General features: G+C 41.1%; 1 protein-coding gene across 3 annotated transcripts in view; it reads left to right on the top strand.

The window, feature by feature from the left end:
* The window catches only part of LOC123513229 (thyroid receptor-interacting protein 11-like), a 125,374-nt gene that overhangs the window by 86,586 nt on the left and 17,894 nt on the right, over nt 1–20,894 (top strand). For 2 of the 3 annotated variants that reach the window (XM_045270296.1, XM_045270299.1), the window contains 13 exons: nt 5,132–5,176; nt 5,490–5,576; nt 6,007–6,136; nt 6,394–7,331; nt 7,499–7,651; nt 7,901–9,652; nt 9,893–10,072; nt 10,510–10,635; nt 10,763–10,956; nt 14,093–14,234; nt 14,601–14,726; nt 18,189–18,288; nt 20,804–20,863. In XM_045270296.1, coding sequence (XP_045126231.1) covers nt 5,132–5,176; nt 5,490–5,576; nt 6,007–6,136; nt 6,394–7,331; nt 7,499–7,651; nt 7,901–9,652; nt 9,893–10,072; nt 10,510–10,635; nt 10,763–10,956; nt 14,093–14,234; nt 14,601–14,726; nt 18,189–18,288; nt 20,804–20,863 — 4,033 coding nt within the window. The remainder of the gene's footprint in view (nt 1–5,131; nt 5,177–5,489; nt 5,577–6,006; nt 6,137–6,393; nt 7,332–7,498; nt 7,652–7,900; nt 9,653–9,892; nt 10,073–10,509; nt 10,636–10,762; nt 10,957–14,092; nt 14,235–14,600; nt 14,727–18,188; nt 18,289–20,803; nt 20,864–20,894) is intronic. The other variant, XM_045270297.1, reaches the window with a different exon arrangement.

Genomic DNA, 20,894 nt, shown 5'->3' with positions numbered 1-20,894 from the left:
TGGAGGGTGGATGGAGTCAGTCTTATCAACTGATAAAAGATAAAGGCCCAACCGTCACGGGATTATGATTTTAGTGGCGTTAATCTGCATGTGTTGGCGTCTCACCCTGCCACCCTGTCTCCACCCTGCCACCCTGGTTAGCTCCCTGTCTCCCTGTTTCCTCTCTTTTCTTCTCTTTTCTTTCTTATTACCGCCGTTCCACTTCCTCCCTACTTTATTCCCTGCTTTCTCCCTTATCTTATCACCTTCTCTTCCTTTTCCATCATGCCGCCCTTCTATCTCCCTGCTTTCTCCCTTTTCTTCATTTTTTTCTTTCTCTTTTTTTTATTTGTACCATTCTGTTTCTTCTCTGCTTTATTCGTTGCTTTCTACTTTGTCTTATTTTCTTTCCTTCCTTTTCATCATGCCGTCCATCTTTCTCCCTGTTTTCCTATTTTCTCTTTTCTTCACTTTTTTTATCTTTTTCATTTCTACCCTACTTCCTCCCTCCTCTCTTCCTTGATTTCTCCTTTCTCTTTTCTTGTTTCCTTCCTTTTTCATCATGCTGTCCTTCTGTCTCCCTGCTTTCTCCCTTTTTCTTCTCTTTTCTTTCTCTATTTCATTTCTAACATTCTACTTCTTCCTTGCTGTCTAACTTATCTTATCTTCTTTCCTTCCTTTTTCATCATGTCGCTCTTCTTTCTCCCTCTTTCCCTGCTTTCTTCCCTGCTTCCCTTTCCTCTGGTTACCTTTATATATTTTCTTCATTATCCTCTCTTTCCCTCTCTTTTCATTCTTCCTTTTTTTTTTTTTTTTTTTTTTTTTTTTCTTTACACGTGGGCTTTTCACGGAAATTTCTGGGCTAAAGGGAATACTTTTTGGGGCACCTCCTATCTCAAAGCCCACCCGCTAGGAAAGCATTGCCCCGAGTGAGGAAGCCCAACCTACACTCGGACCGTGCGCTTGGAGACCCCTCGGACCCCAAAGCACGCATGGTTCCACTGTACCACGGCGGCCCCAATGCTTTTTTTTTCTTTGTCATCTTCCTTTCTTTCCTCCTATGCTTTTCATCGCATCTTCCCTTCATCTCTTCCTTTTTCATTTTTCATTTCTTTTCCTTTTCTTCTTTCATGCTACATTTTCATCGCCATTTCTCGTATCTTATTTTTTTCTTCTTCCATTACCCTTCTTTCATATCGCCCCTGCCTTCCTTCCTTCCTTCTTTCACCGTTCTCTCCTTATCATTCCTTCTTTCTTCCTTCCTATCTGTCACTTAACTTTATTACTTATTCGCTATGTCCTTCCCTTCTTCTTCCTTATTCCCTTCATCTTCTTGCCCTGTTCAGTTCATTTCATCCTTCCCCTTATTATCTTCTGACTATCCTTCCTTACGGTACTTAAAGAGAGAGAGAGAGAGAGAGAGAGAGAGAGAGAGAGATCTTAGGTTAATTTTTCTAGGTGTTGCATGAAGGTGTGTGTGTGTGTGTGTGTGTGTGTGTGTGTGTGTGTGTGTGTGTGTGTGTGTGTGTGTTGCAGGCTTGGTGGTGTTATTGAAAGATGGTGTTTGATTGAGGATGATGTATTGATGTATGTGTGTGTGTGTGTGTCGTGTTGTGTTATCAGATAGACTGTGTAGATGTTATAATTGTTGTGGATTAGTGATTGTATCTGTCTGCCACGTGTACAAAGACGGGGGGGGGGGAGACTGCCACGTGTCCACTACTTTATTTATTTATTTATTTTATTTATTCATGTATTTGTGCGCATTGTTTTTTTTTCATGTTCGTAACTCACCGCTATTAACTGTTTGCGAATTTCTTAACCTTACTATTTTTTTTTTTTTATTCTATTTATTTATTTTTCTTTGAGTGTACATGTGTGTTCTTATGATCATAACTCACTATTAAAACCCATTCACTACCATGACGTGTTTTCATATTCATCCTGCTTACTATTTAGCGATTTTATACAGCTTCAGAAGCTCATGTGGGGGATTAAAATTGTGAAGAGTCTGGCCATTAATCTTTTGACCTCCATAGACCCTTCCTAATGTCAATAAAATCGTCTAATCATGACCTAAACTCATGGTAAAAAAAAAAATCATCCCATTACTGAAGGGGCTAAGAATCCTGGGATAGAATGTAGAAGTATATTACGCATAGAGGATTCTACAGAACAATCGAGAGTTAGGATCGTATTAAAAAAACGCCGCATCTCAACTGTTTTGAAATGCTTTAGTAAAAGTGACGCTTGTTTTATTTATTTATTTTTTTTTTATGGTCATAGTGACAATTCAGCTATTATTTCTACATTACTAACAGGAGAAATGCTCTTGAAAACTCGGCTGGTCATCTCTGTAACCTTTGAAAATAGTCGTGGTTGTGAGGTAGCAAAGCGTTTCTGAACACGGGTCTTAGATAAAATTTTTGAAAGAGTATTAATGAAGCAAAAGTGGTAGCGGTGGTGATGGCGGTGGTGGTAGCAGTGATTGTTGTATAACAGCTCAGTTTTAGTGTTAGTGCATTCCTACCAGCATTCCCCAAGGTTCGTAACTGTTCCCTCCATGGTACCATTGATCGTGTCACCGTGTAATTACAACAGTGTCCCGTTACAGTTACAGTCTTGGATGTTGCGTAAACTATATCAGATTATCTTATAAATTCCACGTGTAAGTATTTCCTGTTGTCTGCTGAGGTTTCCGACACTGCAGCCTGTTGCTTGAGTTAAGAAGGGAAAAAAAAAAAAAAACATTGTATGACGCGGAACTTCTGTGCATGAAACGAAATAAACCAAGACGAAAAGTAATTGCAAATGTATGAGGAAGACTTTACGGTGTTGTCTTTTGTTTTCGTTCGTTTCTCCTCAACCCTATATCAGTGTTTTATAAATTTTCCGTAAATTATTGAACGTTTGCGTGTCACACCCAGTTCCTAAGACCAGTTCTAGGATTGAGCAAGTCCCATCAGGCAAGTTAGGAAGTGAAGACTGCTGTAAGTTATGGTTATGAAGAGATCCAGCTCACGGGAACACTCTCCGCTGCATTGTTAACGAGTGTACGAGTGTGGAAAGAGAGGGAAGTGTTGGAGGAGAGAGAATGATGCAGTAGGAACCTTGGAATAGTGGAACAACTGTTATTAATTATTACATCTCTTTTCCTCTTCATTCTTCGTATCTCCTCTTCTCATCTCTTTTCTCCTCCCCTCTCTGTCACCTTGATTAGCTAGTTCGTTCGTTCATCGTAAATTTACACAGTTCTTTCACTCCCTCTCTCTTATCGCCTCTCCTCTCCTCTCCTCTCTTCATTCTTTCCCAGCCACTTCGGTTAGTTTATTGGCTTGTGTACTGAAGATCTACCCATGGACAAAGTACATGTATACGCCTTTTCAGTTGTTTCGATTAAAAAGTTACCGTGTCATTAATTAGTCTCCGTGTCTCTCATCAAACGACTATACTTTATATTGTTTTTCGCTTCACTCGCTCCTGTACCATCCCGGTAGTGTAGCTTCTCTCCAACGCCCACTGTCGCACACACACACACACACACACCCGGTAGCTCAGTGGTTAGAGCGCTGGCTTCACAAGCCAGATGACCGGGGTTCGATTCCCCGGCCGGGTGGAGATATTTGGGTGTGTCTCCTTTCACGTGTAGGTGGTGTTCACCTAGCAGTGAGTAGGTACGGGATGTAAATCGAGGAGTTGTGACCTTGTTGTCCCGGTGTGTGGTGTGTGCCTGGTCTCAGGCCTATCCGAAGATCGAAAACAATGAGCTCTGAGCTCATTCCGTAGGGTAACGTCTGGCTGTCTCGTCAGAGACTGCAGCAGATCAAACAGTGAATTACACACACACACACACACACACACACACGGTAGCTCAGTGGTTAGAGCGCTGGCTTCACAAGCCAGAGGACCGAGGTTCGATTCCCCGGCCGGGTGGAGATATTTGGGTGTCTCCTTTCACGTGTAGCCCCTGTTCACCTAGCAGTGAGTAGGTACGGGATGTAAATCGAGGAGTTGTGACCTTGTCCCGGTGTGTGGTGTGTGCCTGGTCTCAGGCCTATCCGAAAATCGGAAATAATGAGCTCTGAGCTCGTTCCGTAGGGTAACGTCTGGCTGTCTCGTCAGAGACTGCAGCAGATCAAACAGGGAACACACACACACACACACACACACACACACACACACTATGAGCTCTGAGCTCGCTCCGTAATGGGGAAGACTGGCTGGGTGACCAGTAAGCGACCAAGGTGAATTACACACAAACAACCACAACTACTGTAGGTAAATACACACATCCCGCAGTGTCCTGCATCGGTGGCTGTTCCCTGTGTGTGTTTCAGCGTCCAAGTATTCGTAATGAACTTGGTGTATTCTACTCTCTCTCTCTCTCTCTCTCTCTCTCTCTCTCTCTCTCTCTCTCTCTCTCTCTCTCTGTTGCATACACTATTTTCACTTCCTCCCGCATTATACCACCACCATTATCACCCTCGTCCCCAGTAGCGCTCATTATCCCCCTTACCTTCCCTTACCCCACCCTCTCCTCCTCTGCTATCTCTCTCCCCCTTCACTATCTCCCCTCCCCCACGCTTTACCGTTCACGCTGGCTCCCTCCCGTCCTCCCTTACTGGCCCCCCCCCCGCACTCCCGTCCCTCCTGTGCCCCACCCTTCCTTTTCCTGGCCATTCTCTAAAAGTGTGACGTGTACACTGCATACACCAGTCAGCCGCCAGACACGAGCCGGGCAGGGTGTTGGTTCACGCTCGCCTTCCAGCGTAGTGTGTGCTGTGCCGCGGTGCTGGTCAGTCTGCGGTGGTGCTTGCTGGCACGAGGCTTGTTCAGTGTGTGCTGGGCGGGGTGTCATTAGGGCGTGGGCTAGCGGTGGTGTAGCAAGTGACGGCCTGAGGGAAGGTGTGTGGCAGGCAGGCCCTGTGTAGCTGTGGGCCTCCGCCGGGCTTCGTGCTTCGCGTTAAGGCTCCGCCACCGTGTCGCTTAGGATTCAAAGGTGCACCACGCTGCTGACCAACTCTGTGTGTGTGTGTAAAGAGTAGATTTTGTGAAAGTGTGTGTGTGTGTGTGTGTGTGTGTGTGTGTGTGTGTGTGTGTGTGTGTGTGTGTGTGTGTCCCGCGAGGTGCTAAAGTCAGGGTTGTGTTGCAGAGGGCGGATGGCGCGACGGACGCGGACCAGGACGCGGCAACTCAGGTGAGACACACACAAACGCACCACCTCCGCGTCGCCTCCCGCTTTGTGGGGGCGTCTCAGTGAAGCACACTGACTTGCACCATCACTAATACATACATGACGTAAACCAAAGAGAACCTGTAGCGTTACTTCACTCTCTCCTCAAGCTGTCGGTCACTTTCATTTACCTGGTGTTCAGATCTTGATAGGAAACACCTGTTGAGTCCCACACAGCCACGTATGAGGGCAGTGCAGGCAGCAGAATGCGTATGATTGGTTTGATGTGTCGTGTGGTGCATGCTTCTTGTGAACGTATTGGTATTTCCGCACCCAGCGATGCCGCGCGCTGGAGCAGGAGAGGGACAAGCTACAGGCCGCCCTTGCTGACCTCCAGGCCCGGCTGCAGCAGCTCACACCCAAGGTAACTATGGAAAACACTGCATTCATCTCCTCCACACATGCATCACCTTGCTCATCCCCTCCACCATATCACGCATCTTCACCATCACCACTGCGCCATCCTTTCTCCACACACCACCCCGCCGCACTCCTGTACACCATCACACTCGTTCCTTACAAAATACCACATTTTCTCCCGCACAATATTGTCCTTCACACAATGTCCCCTAACCCCTCCCCTCTCCCTCACCAGTGTTGCCTCATCATCTCCCACCCCTCCACAACGCGGCACAATACGAGACATGTGTAATAACCCACAATTATGATGCTGTTCTCAGTAAATGGCTTGTGTACAGCTGCCGGGAAAAGTGGAACATGGTGCATGCATAATAATTCTTCCCGCTCAGTCATCAAGTGTATGAATTATTTACAGAACACTTTTTGGTTAACAGGCAGATGCAGCAGCAGGGTTGGAGACGCAGGTTGCCGCCTTGAGTGACAGGTGTGCGGCTCTGCAGAGAGAAAATGAACAAAACGAGAAAAGTCTAGAGGAATTGGACACACAGCACCAGCAGGTTGTAGGTAAGGGCACAGGCTTCGGCATGTCCTGTTGGAGACACTGCTGTGGTGGTAGAAATTAAGGAAAAAAGATACAAGGAACAGAAATGCATGCCCTACTTTGCACTTTGTGGTAGAAATCCGTTGTGCTTTGTGTCTAATTTGTGATGTACAGGATATCCTTTGTGGCTTAATGATGAATTAGCATTGTCATGTATACTTTGTATCTTTTATCAGGATCGTTGGTGTTGGTTGAAATTATGGCCAATTATTAATTTCAGAGCAAATTCTGAAGAAGAAGAAGGAAGTTCAAGAAGAGGCTCAGGCCCTTAGGACAGCTCACCAGCAGGTGACAGAGGCTCTTTCCCAAGTACATGTAGATCAGGAGAAAACACAGCAGGAAACAGAAACCCTTCAGGCTGAGCTGGCAGCACTGAGGCTTAGTGAGGAGACTGCTCAGGCCACTCTGAAGAAACAACTTGAGGCATACAGCGAGGAGTTCAGTGACTTGAAAGGTCAATTAAATGAAAAAACTACCCTTGCAGAGGAACTTAAGAAAGAGTTTCAGGTAATGAGGCAAGAAAATGCAAGATTACAGAGACTTGAAGAAGCTAAAGAAAGGTCGCAGTGCTCAGACATGGAGGAGAAGTCAATCCTTGCAGAACTTCAAAGTTTACAGATCAGGTATGAGGAAGAAAAAAGATCTAATGCAGAGTTGAAGACAACCCTAGAGAATATGAATACTGAGCTACAGAAATTAAGATCATCAGAAGAAAGTTTAAGAGCATCAAGTAGTAATTCAGAAGAAAAGCAAAAAGTAGCTGAGACCAAGGCAGTGCAGCTGGAGGAGCAGGTTGCCAGCTTGATGCAGGAGGTGGCTAGCCTCAAGCTAACTGTGACTGATACCCAGACAATTTTAGAATCTTCACAAGAGAAAGAGTCCTTACAAGAGAGAATTAATATAACAGAAGCTGCTAAGTGCCTAGTAGAACAAGAACTACAGAAATGTCGACAGTCACTGGACGATGCCAAAGCTCGCACAGAGATCCTGGAATCTGAACTGCAGGCAAAGGCTCAGGAACTGACAATGTCCAACACAAGCATCACAGAACTGGACATGAAAGTGAAGCAAGCTGAGAGTGACTTGACTGCAGTGGACAGGTCGCAGACAGAGGAGATGGAGGAACTGAAGAAGGCACTGGCACATCACAACCAAGAGGTGAGAGAGAGAGAGAGAGAGAGAGAGAGAAGGAGTATATATGGTGTTTACATTTTTGGTTTCTGCAAGAATTATAGTGCTATAATACTTGACAGCTTCTTAGCATGCTGGAAATAACATGTCAAAGTGTATTAAAAGACATAGTTTAAGATGCCTTGCCTCCACAGGTGCCCAAGACAGTGAAGGCTGGAGTGCACAGATTAGTGGAGCTGCTGCGGGACTCGGTGTGGCAGCGAGACACACTGGAGCGGCATGTGTCAACTCTCTCTCAGGAGTTGAGGGAGAAGAATGACCTCCTGGGTGAGGCAGAGCTTTCTCGGGTAAGTTTTATGGTGTGGTTACTGATTGTATCATGGATATGTTAAGTTTGCTTCATACTTCAGATTCCTATTTTCTTTAGAAGAACTTCTCATGTTTGCCTCTTTTCTCAATGAAAGGTTACCTATGAAATATTGACATTAGCAGCCAGCAGAATAATAAAGTGAGATGCTAAGAGGTTTAAAAACTCATTTGAAGAAGAGTTGTTTTATTTATTGATTGTCTTTGATATGAGATGTCCTCATCCTCAGGCTGAGTTAGAGAGGGAGTGTGAGGATCTGAGGGACCAGCTTGAGGAGGTTCAAAAGGGAGTGCGGCCACCACCTGAAGGAAGCAGCCGTGGTCTACCAACCATTGAGGAGGAAGCTGAAGGAGGGGCTGAAGGAGAAGTTGAAGGAGAACATGTGAAGGAAAGCGTTGAAGTAAGAGAAGAGCAGCTAAGGGAACCTCTTGAACTGGAAAGGTCTAATGAAATAGAGGCCCTGCATGCTCAGGTGGAGGCTTTGTCTGAGGCTCGCCGGAACTTGGAGACCGAGGCGGCTAGCATGCGTGCTGAACGAGACCAGCTGCATGGCCAGCTGCAGCAGATGGAGGGACGTGCTGGGAACTTGGCTAACTTAGAAACTGAAGCAGCAGCTCTGAGGAATGAGAAGAAAAGTTTGGAGATGCAGTTGGAAACCTTGGCACAAGAACTTGATCTTACAACAGTGACCCTCCAAGATGAGAGAGACACACTGAAGGAGCAGCTCAATACCAAGGGGGAACACCACCAGAGTGTGCAGGTGGAGCTAAGTATCCTCAAACATGAACGAAACTCCATTGGACAACAGCTAGTGTCTCAGTACAAAGTATTGGAGGAGCGAGACGCCACCATCAGGATGTTGGAGAATGAGATTGATGGTCTCAAGGACACTCTTAGGGAAACCTTTGGGGACCAGAACAAGTCCCTGGTGGCCTCCTTGCAGGAAGAGCTCAACACAGTGAAGTCTCAGCTCATTTACAAGGAGGATAAAGTGGATGCACTGTCCCAAATGTTACAGCAAATTGCAGGAATTTTTGAAGTTGAGGACACCAACAGCAATATTGACAGGACTCGCCAAGTCATTCAGGACAAGTACACCACACTAATTAAAAACCTTGAAGAAAAAGAAGAAAAGATTAAAGAGATGTCTGAGAAAATCACTAATTTACAGTCTGAATTAGAAACCTACAAGATGAATTCTGAAAGTGAAGCAGAGACATTTGCAAAATTATCTGAAAAAGTTAAAGAGCTCAGTCTTGCCAAAGATCAGTTGACAAGAAGTGCAGCAGAGGCTGTCCACTTACAAAAAACTTTAGAGGAAAAATGTGCAAACATAAAAACTTTAGAAAATAGTGCACAAGTTCTACAAAATGAAATAGCATTGTTAGAACACAAGCAAGTTGAAGATAGAAATCTTCTTGACCAAAGAAACTCAGAATTAGAGCATTTGAGGGAAGATTTCAATAAAGCTCAACATGCAAGTCAAGAGAAGGAAGATCTGGCCAATATTTTAACAAGGGAACTGGAGGAAGCAAGAGCAAAAATCACCTCTGAAGAAAAGACAATACAAGATGTGTCTGAAGAGGCAGCTAAAAAGAATCGTGACATCACAGAGAAAGAGGCAAAGATTTCAGCACTTTCATTGGAAGTAAATACCCTCAAAAAAGAATTAGAAGAATTGAAAATGCAAGAAAAACAACAATCAACACAATTATCGAACACTGAAGCAATAATTCAACAGGAACAGAAACTGAGGACAGAAAATACACAGCTGCTAGAAGAAAAGAATTTATTGCTTCAAGAAAAGGAAAGAAAAGGAATGGAAATGGAGGAGTTGCGTGTAGGACAGGAGACTGCTCTGAGGGAATTGGGAGTTCTAAAGGGGGAGAGGGAACAAATGATTGCCACCATAACACACAAGCACCAGGAGAGCCTTTCCTACCACAACGAGATCCAACGCCTCTCTCAAGTGCTGACACAGGTGCATTGCAGTACAGTGATTATCCTTTTCATAATCTCAAATATAAAATTGTCTGATATTTTAGTTTAGAGTTTTTCCATCACTGTTTAGATAATTCTGCTGTATATACTCTTTCTTAGAGCTTTGCAGCTTTGAGGAAGGCGTAACTTTGCCGAACCTTCACTTTTGAATAGAAAATTTATTTGATAGACTGACTTTTTACTTATGGCATTAGAATTTTTATTTTCTGTTTACTTTCAGACCACCCAGCAACACAGGGATGAGAGTGCCACCCTTGCATCTCAGCTGAAGGAGAGTGAAGGAGCCCTGGCAGAGAGTCGCAGTCTTGTGGCCAGCCTGCGGGAGGAACTCCACACCCTTGGCAAGGCACAGAGTGAACTGCAGAAAAATGCTGCTGAAGGAATCGTACAGAAAACAGAAGTGAGTTCAGACCAGCAAGTGAATAATAAAGTTACGTTATGCTCTCTCTCTCTCTCTCTCTCTCTCTCTCTCTCTCTCTCTCTCTAGACCTGATGTTATACTTGCCACTCCTGAAGCAGTTCTTACATAATCTCTTGCATGCCATTATCTTTTGATACTAAATTTTATCCAGGGTCAGAGAGTATCAATGTTATCAGCATCCTTATAATTTCAACTTTCATTTTCAGGCTTTGTTTATCTGATTATTTTATTTTTAGTTTTTCATTGCTCTTACTGAAGTGTTTTGGAAATATATATCATATTCGTTTTGTTTATTTTTAATGTCTAACTTAAAATCTACTCCAGTATTTTTCCTATCATTCAGTATGCACTATTCACTGTTTATTAAAGATATTTTTATCTGATAATACATTCACATCTTCTCATCTGTGTCTCAGCTCAGTGGTCTGCGCAAGGAATTTGACTCCCTACGAGCCAAGTTTACCATACTGGAGCAGGAACGAGATCAGCTGAGGCTTGCTAACTCACGCTTCAACACTCAGTATCAAGACCAGAGCAAAGAGGTAACAAAAAGCTAAGGAATAGAGAGAATGGTCCTTTGCTTTAAGTACTCGTATTAGTATTGCTCACAGTTACTCATAGGTCACCATAGAGACAGTAGCTTATCCTAGAAACTTCTCTCCCACACAGCTAAGTAATATCAAGGAGAGAGAGAGTCGGTTGGCTGGAGAATGTGAGCGGTTGCGTCAGCACTTGATGACGGTGGAGGAGTCATACACAGCAGAGGCTCTAAAAGGGGAGGAGCGGGAGGCCACCTTGCGCTCCACCCTTGCCAAGATGGAAGAGAAACTCAACAGTCACTCCAGTCTCTTGAATTCAACAAGGTGAGGAAAGCAATGTGAGAATGGGAGAGAGAAAGCTTTTTGTTGCTATATGAAGACAATATGTATTTGATTTAAGCCTAGAATTTTGTAGATACAGTACAGGCAAACTCCGCTTAATGAAGGTTCACACAATGAAATTTCGCTTCAACGTAGGTTTCCTTTTACTAGCATCTGCTTGTTTAACGAACACCAAACTCGCTTTAACAAAATTTTATCCAGGTAATTTTTTTCAAGTTTGAAAGCCCCGCCATATCACGCAAGCCGACAGGCTTTTGAATACACCAGCGCCTCTAGTGGATAACATGCACACCTAGTTCAAAACAATAACAGCGTCAGCAGCAGCTCATCTTCCCTCGCTCAACATGCCACCAATACACCCTACAATGTCGCCTAGCGTTGCTAAGAAGACTAGGAAGTCTCTTCTTAGTCTTGAAGTGAAGCTGGATATTATTCACAGACACGAGAGAGGCGAGAAAACTAATAGCATTGCTTGCCACTATGGCTTGACTCCATGTAGCGTCTACCATTTTCAAGTCAGTAGAGTCTATTAACACGTTAACTGCATATTGGGCCACCCCTGTACCGAGCAAATGTTTCACTTGTTGGGTATTGGTACATCTGAGGCCCAAATATCACTTTCTAAAAACTATTACAAACTTAAGTATGTAAACAATTTGTGTGTAAATTTGTATTTATTATGACTGCAGATGCGTTGCTAAGGTACTGGAAAATAAGATAAAAATAAGACAATAATTTCCTTTGTTGAAAGAAAAAAATAGGCTTCTGAATAATAAGTAATGTTTGGTGACATATTACTTCAAAAATACAATCAATATAAGAAAATAATGGAATATTAGATCATCATAATGTTGATCACTAATTACACAAGTCATGTTTTTCGTTGAAACATAAAATGCAAAGGAGTGGTTGACCCTCTCATTCATTGTAATAGGTGGATACTCTCCTAGCCTTGTTTGTGGCCACCTTGTATCCCTCAGACTGAGATTTTCTCATAGCATCCTCTGCATCGCTTCCTTGTATTTTTTATTGATCCATCTGCTTCCTGTAAGGTATGTTCTTTTCTTGCACCCAATATATCAGAGGTCCTCTTCCCTGGTTTTGTAATTTCCTCAGGAATGTTTTTAGTAAGAGAGAATTACTGATTCTATGAAGGTTTTTAGGCATACTTGTTTTGCTAAGCAGTATTTATTGTATAGAATTTGAACATTTGTCACTGATAACCCTGCAATCATTTCCAGAGCCAGCTTCTTGTACCACTTCCTTGATTTGTAGAGTGGCGAGTAGTAGGAATTAGCCTGTTCGCACTCAGCGTTTTGATGCCAGACAGCACTAGATTTTGTAATTCTTGCTGGAAAATAAGTACTTTTTTGGGCAAGTTTTACAAGCTTACACGGGTGTATAGTTGCACACAAATGCATCTGAAATTTAAGTAAATTAATTTCATGATAACTGACTGCATATAACATTGTTTGAGCCTCAATTCATAATTTCAGATGATGTTCTTAAAGCAGCATAAAATTGTATCAAGGCAAGCAATTTATCATTTCATACTATTATCAACGGATGTATACTACTGATACATAATTTTATTTGAGTATAGCAAACAACAAACAAGTCCATGCAGTACATAGAAAACATAGTATTGTGTCGCAGACTTAATGCTTTCCGATACGATATCGTCAGCTGCTGGCAGCAAATCCAAGCCTTACCAGTCTTAACGGCACGAAGTTTAGTGCGTCGTTCGTCCGCCAGCGGTGCTGATTGTTTTTATTTCACTGATTATCTTTATATATATGACGTGACAGTGATATCCATATTTTTCAACACTCCCTGACAAAATGCAGAAACCGATAATGGCATCATTTTATTTTTAGTGCTCATACTTAAGTAAAAATTATTATCTGTTTTTTTACTTTATCTTATAATTTCGTTAACAAAGACTTTTCATACATCAGCAAGTTCGAATAATAACATTGAATTATGCTTTTAATTTTAAATTCACATGTGCAACAATTCATGTTGTACTTTTTTCTACACATCGATTTCCAGATTAGCTAAGTCACCCCTTTGCCCCAGGAACTCGGAGGAGACCATTAAAAATTCTAGCGCTGATAGGTGTCTACAAACCTAGCTGCAAACAGGCTAATTGAGTTGATCAGCAACATCAACACTTTTTTTTTTTGCTTTATTGTACTCAATGACACTTTCAGGTTTTACAATCTCTTCTCCTTTTCTGTTTTTCATTCCACTTGGAACTAAGTTATTACCTTACTCAGGTTACTGTTGATAGTGTCAAGAATATATAATCATATGCTACAGCCCATGCCTGGCACACTGGTGTACCAATACACGATAGAAGGGAAAAACAAATTACTGGTCCGCGATTCGGTATATATTTGTACCATGGATTTTTACTCTATACTAGAGGCTGCGCTCTCACAATGATATATATCTCTTCTCTCTGCAAAAGTCCAATAGACACTGGCGTGGTCAGGTAATGAAGGTTATGTCCTGCGGGCGAGTGTGCTGAGTTGCCAAACGCGGTTAATGTGTTAAGAAGGCTGGTGAGATCATATCTTCCTTGCAAGCTAAAAGAACCACCTGAACTCATGACTCTGCAATGGATAAAATGGAAAGCCTTGTGGAAATGTGGTATATAAGTTTTTAATGCGGTACAATGATGCAACCTTTGTTTACATTCCACAGGTTGCCAGCTAGCGTATTTCCCACTCCACTCTCCTTCCCTTCATAAATTAAAGATCATCAACATTATAAAGTTACTTACATATATACATTAGTGTACATTATAATGACTTAGTCTTAAATTAAACTTCTTAAATGTTTAACTTTGTAACCCTTTACTGTACTATGATGCACTCTCACTTTGTTTACTCTCAATGGAAGCTCAAGTCAGGGGTTAAACTTGTTATAATTGGTTCGCTTAACAAAAATTCGCTTAACGAAGGGTTTTTTTTAGGAACGTAGCCCCTTCATTAAGCGGGGGTTGCCTGTACTTAAATTTGCCATATGCCCCATTTCCAGGTGATTTATTATGAATAGTTTGAACTTTCTGTTGGTCTGAAGGAAAGGCTTAGTGTTCTTTTGATGCTTGCAGCCAACGAGCAAGTGTGCAGGTGGAAGCGCTTCAGGAGCAGCTGCAAGAGATCTCGGCGAAGAGGGATGATGCAGTGCTGCGCCTCCATGCAGCAGAGGAGTCAGCAGAACAGCACCAGCACTCATTGGAAACCTTGCAGCAGGTCTGGGATGTCGTCTTACATACATTTCTTAAATGTTAAGCTGTTTTATCATGTAATAAGTAAAGACCAGATATCAGAGTTTCATAAATGACTTTGTGGTGTGATCATGTTTAAGAACGTCTAAGAGTCTTTTCTTAATTCATGAGCCAGAAAGATCTATTGTTTATATTTGTATGATACAGGATTCCTGAAACATTGCTCTTTGCATAGACAGCCATTGATGGAATGGCATCTTGTGTGAAAAAATGGAGCCCCATTGGTGGAGCAAATCTTACATGATGCTAGACAGTACAGAGGGTAGAAACTTTAAAAATGAAATGTGCAGTATGTTGACAAGAGATGTAAGATTTCTTTTATTCTTTATAGGTACTGCAGGACTTCCAGAAGAACCAAGCAAGAGAGATTGCTGAGGCAACAGAGCGAACGAGACGGAAACTGGAAGACGAGCAGGAGAAAACCGCTTCACTTGGTGCCCAACTTGGTGCCCTCAAGGTAAGATTTTTTTCTGATAAACTTTCTTCACATGATGGCAAGTATTGAAAACTATTCAGTAGAGTCTTTTTAACCCCTTCAACACAGTGATGTATCATCGGGCACTTGTGACATATCTGATGACGCACATATTGCGTCATGGCTGCATTCTGCTAAGATGGTGTGTTTTCTTTCCAAGATACTGTATGAGATCTCTCAGAATGTAGGTCATATATGATACGATGGCATACTTGACTTTAATCATTACTACAAAGGTGTATGACTCTTATATCAGAATAAGTATTGATGTGTCATGCTGGAAATAAGTACAGTGGAGACTCAATACTCAAACTTAATTCATTCCAAATGGCTGTTTGAGTATTGAAATGTTTAAGTATTGATACCTATAAATCAGGTACCGTATTTTACTGCTTACAAGACACACTTTTTTTCCTAATAAATATCCTGAAAAATACTAGTGTAATACTAGTGCAGCTTGGACACTTGATCAATAGCAACCTGGATTTGTATGTTGAGTCATTACATTATGATGTTAGCTTAAGTACTATTTAATTCAGCCTTTTATATTATGTAAACTCAGTACTTAGCTGTTACAAGTATTTCCAATACCATAATCCTTCCTGGAGCCTACTTGGCTTGTGGAGAAAACAGGCCGCTCCCTTGTCTCATAGCAACGCACACGAATGCACGCACATGCCAGGTGCCTTTATACTTTTATTAATAGAACATCCAAATGGCTTACTTGTTCAAGCAAGAGTCAAAACTCCACTTGTGAATTGTATTCACATTGATAAAGCCTGTGAAGCACGATTGCAAAATGAATTAAATACAAACTGCAGCACTGACACGTTGGGTTTTGGCGATTGGCAGATTCAGTTATTTTTATAACCTAAGTTATTCAGCCCCAAATTTCCGATACTTTGCAATTTCCGAATGACAAACCTCCGAAATTGAGGACTTTTACTATATAAAAGGTTTGCTTGCACTCATGTCGTGAAATACATCAGTTACCGCCAGACTGTTACACGTATCACAAGTTTTTTGTCGTGGAAATTATCACCCATGGCTAGTTCACCGAAACGGTTTAGTTATACTATCGCATACAAGCTACAAGTTGCACGATTTGCCAAAGAACATGGTAACAGAGCAGCAGAAAGACACTTTGGACCACCGTTTACTGAAAAAATTATTCGGCAATGGAGGAAACAAGAAGAAGAATTGAGTGAAGTTGGAAACAAGACAAAGCACAATTTACGTCAGGTACCAGCAAAATGGCCACAGTTTGAAAAAGACTTGTGTACATGGATAATGGAATACAGAAACTTGGAGGTTGCTGTTAGTATGAAAATGATAATCATAGAAGCAAGAAAACTTGCAACACACATGGGAGTATAAGACTTCAAAGGTACTGCGTCTTGGTGTTTTCGCTTCATGAAGCAAAACGGGTTAAGCTTATGAACAAGAACTAAAATGTCTCAAAAAATGCCAGAAGATTATGAACAGAAAATAATGACTTTCCATCAATTTATCATGAATGCTAGAAAACAGAACTTGTTCGAACTTAACCAGATTGGGAATATGGATGAAGTTCCTTTAACATTTGATGTACCTTCTAATAAAAGCATAGATGTGTAAGGTACCAAATTGTAACTATTAAAACCACAGGTCATGAAAAGACTCGCTACACTGCAGTTTTAGCTTGTTGCACTGATGGCACCAAATTACCACCATTGTTGATTTTCAAAAGAAAAACATTGCCCAAGAAGAAATTGCCAAATGGAATTCATGTTATTGCACAGCACAAAGGCTGGATGGATGAAGCGGGAATTAAAGTGTGGATGGAAAAAATGTGGTCCAAACGGCCAGGTGGCTTGCTACGATAAATAGCATTACTAGTTTGGGATCACTTCAGTTCACACAGGACAGACAACACTAAAAAACTAGCAATAAGAATGGATACATTAGCTGTAATTCTTGGTGGCCTTACTTCCCAGCTACAGCCACTAGATGTGAGCATCAACAAACCATTCAAGAATAACATGTGTGAAGAATGGTCTAAATGGATGGCAGAAGGAAGACATGAAATGACACCGTGTGGAAGAATGAAATGCCCATCAATAGCTCAGGTGTGTGAATGGGTGTTGAAATCTTGGAATCCTATTGATACTGAAGTTGTTGTAAAGTCTTTCAAAAAGTAATGCCATGGATGATAGTGAGGATCATTTATTGTACATGACTGACTGTAGTGATAATTCTGCAGATGAGAGTTCAGAACTTTTACATGAATCCAATAGTGACAAGTTCTCGGGATTTGAGGATGAATAAATTTCTTTCAAGTTTAATGTTTTTACGTGCATATTTTTTTAATTTTTAGCTTATTTTCATGAAAATAAAACCACCTTTGGACAATGAAAAATGTATAGTATATTTACTAACCACCAACTAGTATGTCATCACCATACAAACAAAATCGGACAAGTAATGTAAACATTATGTGCCGTCGCCCGCCACTAAAACAAGAAGAGATGGGCTGCTTCACTGTGTTTACCTATGGTGTTTTTATTTATATACAGTAAGCCCTCGCACTTGGCGAATCTCAGCTTGGCGAAATTCACTTTTGGCAGTAGGGTGGCCATGGACCAACAAGTGCACGCTTGGCAATTTGAATTCAAACTTGGCAGTGCACGGTGAACCACGCGGCTCCCCAGTGACCAAATGTGCGGCCATTTGATTACCAGATATTTTCACCACTAATAAGCCTTTGGTGTTAATGTAAGTTCATAAATGAAAGACTACAGATAGAATGCAGGAGAATGTTATTCTGATAAGAGCAGCAACACAAGTCACAACTGGTAGAGGGGGAAGGGGAACACCAGGGAGCCTTTGTTTACAACCATTTGTGTGGATGTTTGACTATCAGGTATTTTTTCGAGTATTGAATTGAACTTTTGTGTTTGAATATTTAGACATTTGAGTATTGAGTCTCCACTGTATTTTATTTATTTATTTATTTATTTTTTTTTTTTTATGAACCAATAGATTAGTTTACCATAAAATTTAATGTTTTGTTTTGTTTTATCATCTTTAGAAAATGGCCTTAAGAAGGCAGACTATCATTTTTTTCTATAAAATTTGTGGGTTTATTTCTTATTGTACGTACCTATTGTGAAGAAATAATTTATTATTTCTGTAGTGGGGGGAGAGAGAGAGAGAGCTGCCTCTGAATCAGGTATATCCCCACCCCCACCCAGCCTGGATATGGCAACAGGAGCCATTTTCTGTTGCCAGTAGTGAAAAGGTTAAGATGAGAAATAACACTTTTATGAAAGTATTTAACTAGAACTTCTTTCATTCCTTGAATATCATCCTACATGTGTAAAAAATTATTAATGATATGTTAAGAAATATGCATGAGAAACAGAACGGCATATTAATAAATGCTGTGTTTACTTGTGGTGGTAGAGCCAGCTTGCAGAGGCACAGGGAGGGCTTGCTGCTGCTTCCAGGCTTGGGGACCAGCTGGCCAAGAAAGAACAGATGATTGTTGCCCTCAAGGCCCAAGGTAAGAACTTGTGTTGCTCATTATTGTTTGCACCGAGTGCTGGTCAAGTAAGCAGGATGAAGTAGTGAGTGGGTGATTGTGTGTGTGTGTGTGTGTGCATGCATGTGCGCATGCATATCTGCATGTATGTGAGTGTGTACTTGTATTTGTACAACTGGAAATGGCCTCATTTACTCCATTAGAATGGTTGTGGTTTAGTGCATGGTGTAGTTGCAGAGTAATTCTTTTAAATAAATTATTTTAAAGTTAAAACAACTTTAATTTTTTATTTGTGATCACAACAGTTTGAGCTTTAAGTTAGATATCAATGGAAGAGTAAAGATTTTTACCATTATCAGTAGCATGACCTTTCCAGTTATAATAATAACAGTACCTGAATGAGCATATCTAAAATTCACTATAGTTTAGTGGCTCTAGAAATATTAGCTATACATACAAAATATTACCAAGGCTTGATCCTGTAATTTGTAATGTAAGCTGTTAATTGTTGCATGTATCCTACAAGTACATACATCATTTGCTGAACTTTAAGAATGTGTAACTTAGTGAAGCCATTTTTATGAAAGTGATTTGCTAAGACAAGAGCATGGTGGTTGGTGGCTTCCTGGTGACCGTCGGGCTGGGCTTCCTGGGAGGGCATGGGTCAGGCTGGCACTGGTCGCTCGCTTCTCAATGGCTATAATGGTGATTGGTTGGCCGCTGCGAGGAGACCCGGGAGGGACCAGGATGACACAGAACGACTAAATATCAGCTGGTAAATTTGGGTTGTGCACAAAGTGTGTCCCAAATTTCCAACTGGTATTAAGTTGAGCTGTTGTGACCCTCTGCTAGCAGGAGGTCCTGTGGTAGCTCACACCTCCTCCCTCACCTCACCTGCACCACCCAGCACCCTCACGCTCAACCTCTCCTCCTCCACACTCACGTTATGGTTTATTTGGTCCATCGCTCCATTGTGGGGGATGCACGCTTGCTTGTTTTAATGATTTATTTGGTTGCATTACGTACATTTTTTTTAATTTTTTTGTGCCATTGATTATTTTAATGTGCTTCAAGTATAATTTTTATTTTCTTATTTCTTTTTATTTTTCATTGTCTGGCTTGAACCCATCCAACAGTTGCTGTCAGTGCTTTATACCTGTTAGTTGAAAACACTGAGTAGTGCTCTCCCCTCATTGTGACCTAACAGAAGGTTCTGTGAGTAACATCTTTACCGGGTGATCTGAGAACTTGAACTAACCTGTCTTAGATTATGTAGTTCAAATAGGTGCACCAATTTGAGAGTCATTGTATATAAATGGTCTGCTCAGAAATAAGTTTTAGTTTGATATCTATGTCATGTGAGGAACAGATTTAGTTTTGTAAGTTACACTAACATGTTTGAATTATATATATATATATATATATATATATATATATATATATATATATATATATATATATATATATATATATATATATATATTGAACTATAAATAACCAGTTACTATATTTTTAACTCATATCTCTTAAGTATCCTTGCAAAATTTTCTTGGTGTTGGTATAAAATACTTGACCAACGTCAGAAAGCTACAGATAAGCAAAGAAATGACTGAAGCAGGATTCATTAATGCACAAAAGTTTAGCAAGATAAAGGAAGCAAGTTTGATGAAATTTATGAAGATTAAACAACATGACAGACCCTAAAGAAATAAAAGATCTGTTGAATGTGTTGGAAACATTGAAGCCTCCTTGATGGGTTAATGGTGGCTGAAAGATAGGCAGACAAACAGACTGACGTAATAGTGATCTAACAGCTCAAGTTTTCATTGTTCCATATTTTCTTTTATGTGGGAAAGTTAAGTATACATAGATAAATATTAATGTGTTTGTGCATGTAAAAATGCATCTGCATGTGCTTGTTTGTCCATATACCTGGCAGCTGTTCATATTTTGTTCCATTAATATTTTATTGTGTAAGTAATTGGGGGCATGTTTTAATGGTAATGTTTGTTGACAAACATAATATGCATGACTACATTGATGTCTTGCCTCAGTGAGTCTAGTCAGTCCTGTTTTTTACACACACTACTTCAGGAAGTTTTGAGGGAAGAATTTTCTTGCCATACCAAGGGTCAGCCTCATTTTGATCTCACCTTATTTTTTTTTCCCCCACCTCCATATGGATTATCAGTATAAGCTATTTGTGTGTTGATGATGCATCTGATATGTGGGTTTCTTAGGATACTAACACAATGGGACATTATGGGTTAATGTGTGGTGTGCAAATTATGCAAAATAGCCTTAACCTCCATAAGGCAAACAGTTTTCTGCTTACTTTTCTCAAAGTGCTTAAATGTTTAGCAAGACAAGCCAAAACCTATTTTAATGGTGCACTCTACATTACATATCAGAAAGACTTGATGTGCAAGGTAATCGTGGCAGAAGTGACTCCAATGACATGTAAACCATTCTTGTTCTAACACACCTCCGCTTATCTTCTGCAAGTAACCACTGACCACCCTGATGCACGTTCTAGGCCTTGCTGGTGTAATCTCACAAGGTAAAGCTGAGGAGCCTCCAGATCTCAGACTACCAGGTGAGATTGCACGAACAGGCCTGCACACCAC

The sequence above is a fragment of the Portunus trituberculatus genome, chromosome 35 (genome assembly GCF_017591435.1).
Source record: "Portunus trituberculatus isolate SZX2019 chromosome 35, ASM1759143v1, whole genome shotgun sequence".
Classification (NCBI taxonomy): domain Eukaryota; kingdom Metazoa; phylum Arthropoda; class Malacostraca; order Decapoda; family Portunidae; genus Portunus; species Portunus trituberculatus.
The sequence above is the reverse complement of the archived record's forward strand: the minus strand, read 5'-3'. Positions and strand labels throughout refer to the sequence as shown.